This window comes from Octopus sinensis, linkage group LG15 (genome assembly GCF_006345805.1).
Source record: "Octopus sinensis linkage group LG15, ASM634580v1, whole genome shotgun sequence".
Classification (NCBI taxonomy): Eukaryota; Metazoa; Mollusca; class Cephalopoda; order Octopoda; family Octopodidae; genus Octopus; species Octopus sinensis.
Window position 1 is genome coordinate 54,751,607 of NC_043011.1, and position 3,401 is coordinate 54,755,007.

General features: G+C 39.8%; 1 protein-coding gene across 1 annotated transcript; it reads right to left on the reverse strand.

Annotated features, from left to right (window-relative positions):
- Window positions 1-1,248, reverse strand: LOC115219762 (zinc finger protein 726-like). Its single transcript, XM_029790006.2, has one exon. The coding sequence runs from the start codon at window positions 1,246-1,248 to the stop codon at window positions 1-3; it is 1,248 nt and encodes a 415-aa protein (XP_029645866.1).
- Window positions 1,249-3,401: the final 2,153 nt, after the last annotated feature.

The following is a 3,401-nucleotide window of genomic DNA, read 5'->3' on the forward strand; positions in this document are numbered from 1 at the left end:
TCAGTTTAAGGGTTTCCCTCCAGCATGTATCCGTTCGTGTCTTTTTAAAAGGGTGCTTGTGATAAACGATTTCTCACAGATGTCACAGTGATACGGTTTCTCTCCAGTGTGAACCAGTTTGTGTCGGTTTAAGTCGCTGTTATTGACGAATGATTTCCCACAGACTTCGCAAGGGCAGGGTTTTTCCCCGGTGTGTCTACGTTTGTGACTTATAAGATCAGAATTCCGATTGAACGATTTGCCACACATCTCACAAAGATAGGACTTTTCTCCCGTGTGAATCTGCTTGTGGACGACCAGAGTCGAATTTTTACAGAACGAATTGCCACACACATCACAGCGATACGGCTTTTCTCCCGTATGTATTTGCGTGTGACGTTTTAAATCATGGTTTTTAAGGAAAGCTTTCCCACAGATTTCACAAGGATACGGCTTCACCCCCGTGTGTATTTTTTTGTGTGTGTTCAAGTGGCCGTTGGTGAGGAAGGCCTTGCCACACACTTCACAACAATAAGGTTTCTCACCAGAATGCATGAGTACGTGTATCGCAAGTTGTGAATTCACATAGAACGACTTCCCACACAAATCACAGTGATAAGGTTTTTCTCCAGTGTGAACCCGCTCGTGGCTTTTCAAATCACTACTATTCACAAAAGTCTTCCCGCACAGCTCACAGTGATAGGGCTGTTCTCCCGTGTGTCTACGTATGTGGATGGTAAGCTTGGAATTTTCAATAAAAGACTTTCCACATATTTCGCAATGGAACGGGTTTTCCCCTGTATGGATTCGTTTATGTCTCGTTAGATTACTGCTATCAACAAAACATTTCCCACAAACTCCACAAAGATATGGTTTCTCCCCTGTGTGACTACGTATGTGGATAACAAGAGCTGAATTATTAATAAAAGATTTTCCACAAATTTCACAGTGAAATTGTTTTTCTCCCGTATGGATTCGCTTGTGATTCGTTAAAACACTGTTATACACAAAAGACTTTCCACATATATCACAGTGGTACGGTTTCTTCTTATTGTGTATTTCTTGGTGTGTGAAAAGTTCATGTTCTGAAGAGAATGTTTTCCTACAATTCTCACACTTATATTCCGGAATTTTTCTTTCCACTGAACTTTGATTCGCAAACGTTTTAGTAAGTACAACTTTCTCTCCGCTGCATGTCTGTGTAACTGAACCTACACTGTCGAAAACGGGTGTCTTGTTACAAGACTCCAAGTAATTCACATCCTCCATATTAATTCTAACGGAATTCTTAAAAACTGAGAAATGTCAACGAGCGTAATAATCTGGATCAGCTTCCTCGCCTTGGCATCATAGAGTTGCGTCTACATGTGTAGAAAATATGCAATGTAGATATATTTTCAACTTACCACTAGAACGCTTGTGGATGATTTGGTCCTTTCCAAAATATTGTGATTTGTAAACCAAAATATTGCGATTTCTTGGCTTAAAATTGTGGATATTGTTAACTGGTGCTTTGTGGAGTAAAATAAAATATTTTGTCTATAGTGTGCGCAATCACTCTGGTGAAATGTGTGGGGGTTTTTTCTTTCTTTTTTTATTGACAGTTTAAAACCGATGACTAAGAAAGACAGACTAGTTTACACACAACTCCATATATATATATAGTCTTGTAGTCGTAATAAATGAGGGTTGTTCACAACGTATGGTAGGAAGGTGTACAATGAGTGGGATGATCACAATTCAACAAAATTCTGGATTTCAACTTGAAGGCTGCTGAAGCAGTTTTTTCCATGTTCAGCAAATTGGGGCGAAACCAATTCACGTTGTAATGTAATTTGGGGAGAACCTAAATATATGATTGATGGAACATCGACCGAAAAACATGTTATCCACAAACATTAAAACTCAACTTAACATGAGACGATCATAATAAACGTTAAAGTCTTAATTAATTAGTAATTAAATACAGACGCTTTACAGGCGGTGCCAGTTAGAATTTTCCCCACTCGAATGACACCGGTGGCATATGTTACATGTCCCTATTCGTTATTTAGATTTTGTTTGTTCCTTCTCAAGCCACACCTGGCTAATTAGGGACGGTTTCCCTGTTTCCTTGGCGTATATGTTCCCCACCTGGACGGGACGCCGGTCCGTCGCAGGTGAGCTGCAAGATGCAGGGGTGAGAGAAAGTTGTGGCAAGAGAGTCAGCAGAAGTTCGCCATCACCTTGTGCCGGAGCCGCGTGGAGCTTAGGTGTTTTCGCTCATAAACACACACATCGCCCGGTCGGAGATTCGAACCCGCAATCCTCGACCGCGAGTCTGCTACTCTAACCACAAGGCCATGTGCCTCCACAAATAAATAATAAATGCGCCCTTTTAAAGCCTAGCCAGGCTCATGGGACGGTTTCCAGGTTTCAATGGCATATGTGTTTCCCAGCTGGACGGGATGCCAGTCCATCGCAGCGTTACTCATTTTTGCCAGCTGAAATGAAGTGTTTTGCTCAAGAACACAACGCGTCGCCCGGTCCTGGAATCGAAACCACTCCATCGTTTACTGAACTTATTAAACTCGCAATTTATTCGATTCGCGTTAAAAATAAATGATTCCGGTATATATCGGGAATCGCGAACTGCAAAAAAAAAAACTAAGAATATCGTGGTTTATTTGAAATACGGAAACGAAAACAAAATATTATTTACAATCTTAAACTACAAAAAGAAACAAAAAATATTTTAAAAGAATGGAGAGCAAAACGGCCCATTTTTGGTAATTTAGAGGTACTTAATTAAGAACAACGTTAAAAAACAAACAAATTGTAAGATGATTCGCTGTATAAGTCTGCAGTAATGCAATTATCTTAAGTAACAATGAAAAAAGCAATGATTCTTTCGTTTCGCTATTTCAGGAAAACACGAAGTGTTTATACAATCTCAATTTCTGCTAGACGGGTCGCGATTCTCTCTATTTACCGATATTTCATACTTAAGGCGGCGAGCTGGCAGAAACGTTAGCACGCCGGGCGAAATGTGTAGCCGTATTTCGTCTGCTGCTACGTTCTGAGTTCAAATTCCGCCGAGGTCGACTTTGCCTTTCATCCTTTCGGGGTCGATTAAATAAGTACCAGTTACGCACTGGGGTCGATGTAATTGACTTAATCCCTTTGTCTGTCCTTGTTTGTCCCCTCTATGTTTAGCCCCTTGTGGGCAATAAAGAAATACATACTTAAATTAACTCAATTCAAAAACTAAATACATCTACGATTATTTCAAAGTTTTCGCTGGAGATATTTTAGAAAGGAAATGCACGTCTCTCTTGACAAAAAGTTAAACATACATTACAAGATGTAGAAATGTATGACAGTCAAAATAAATTTCGAATTTAGACGTAAGTATTTCGTTTCAGTTATTCTGTATAGCCAAA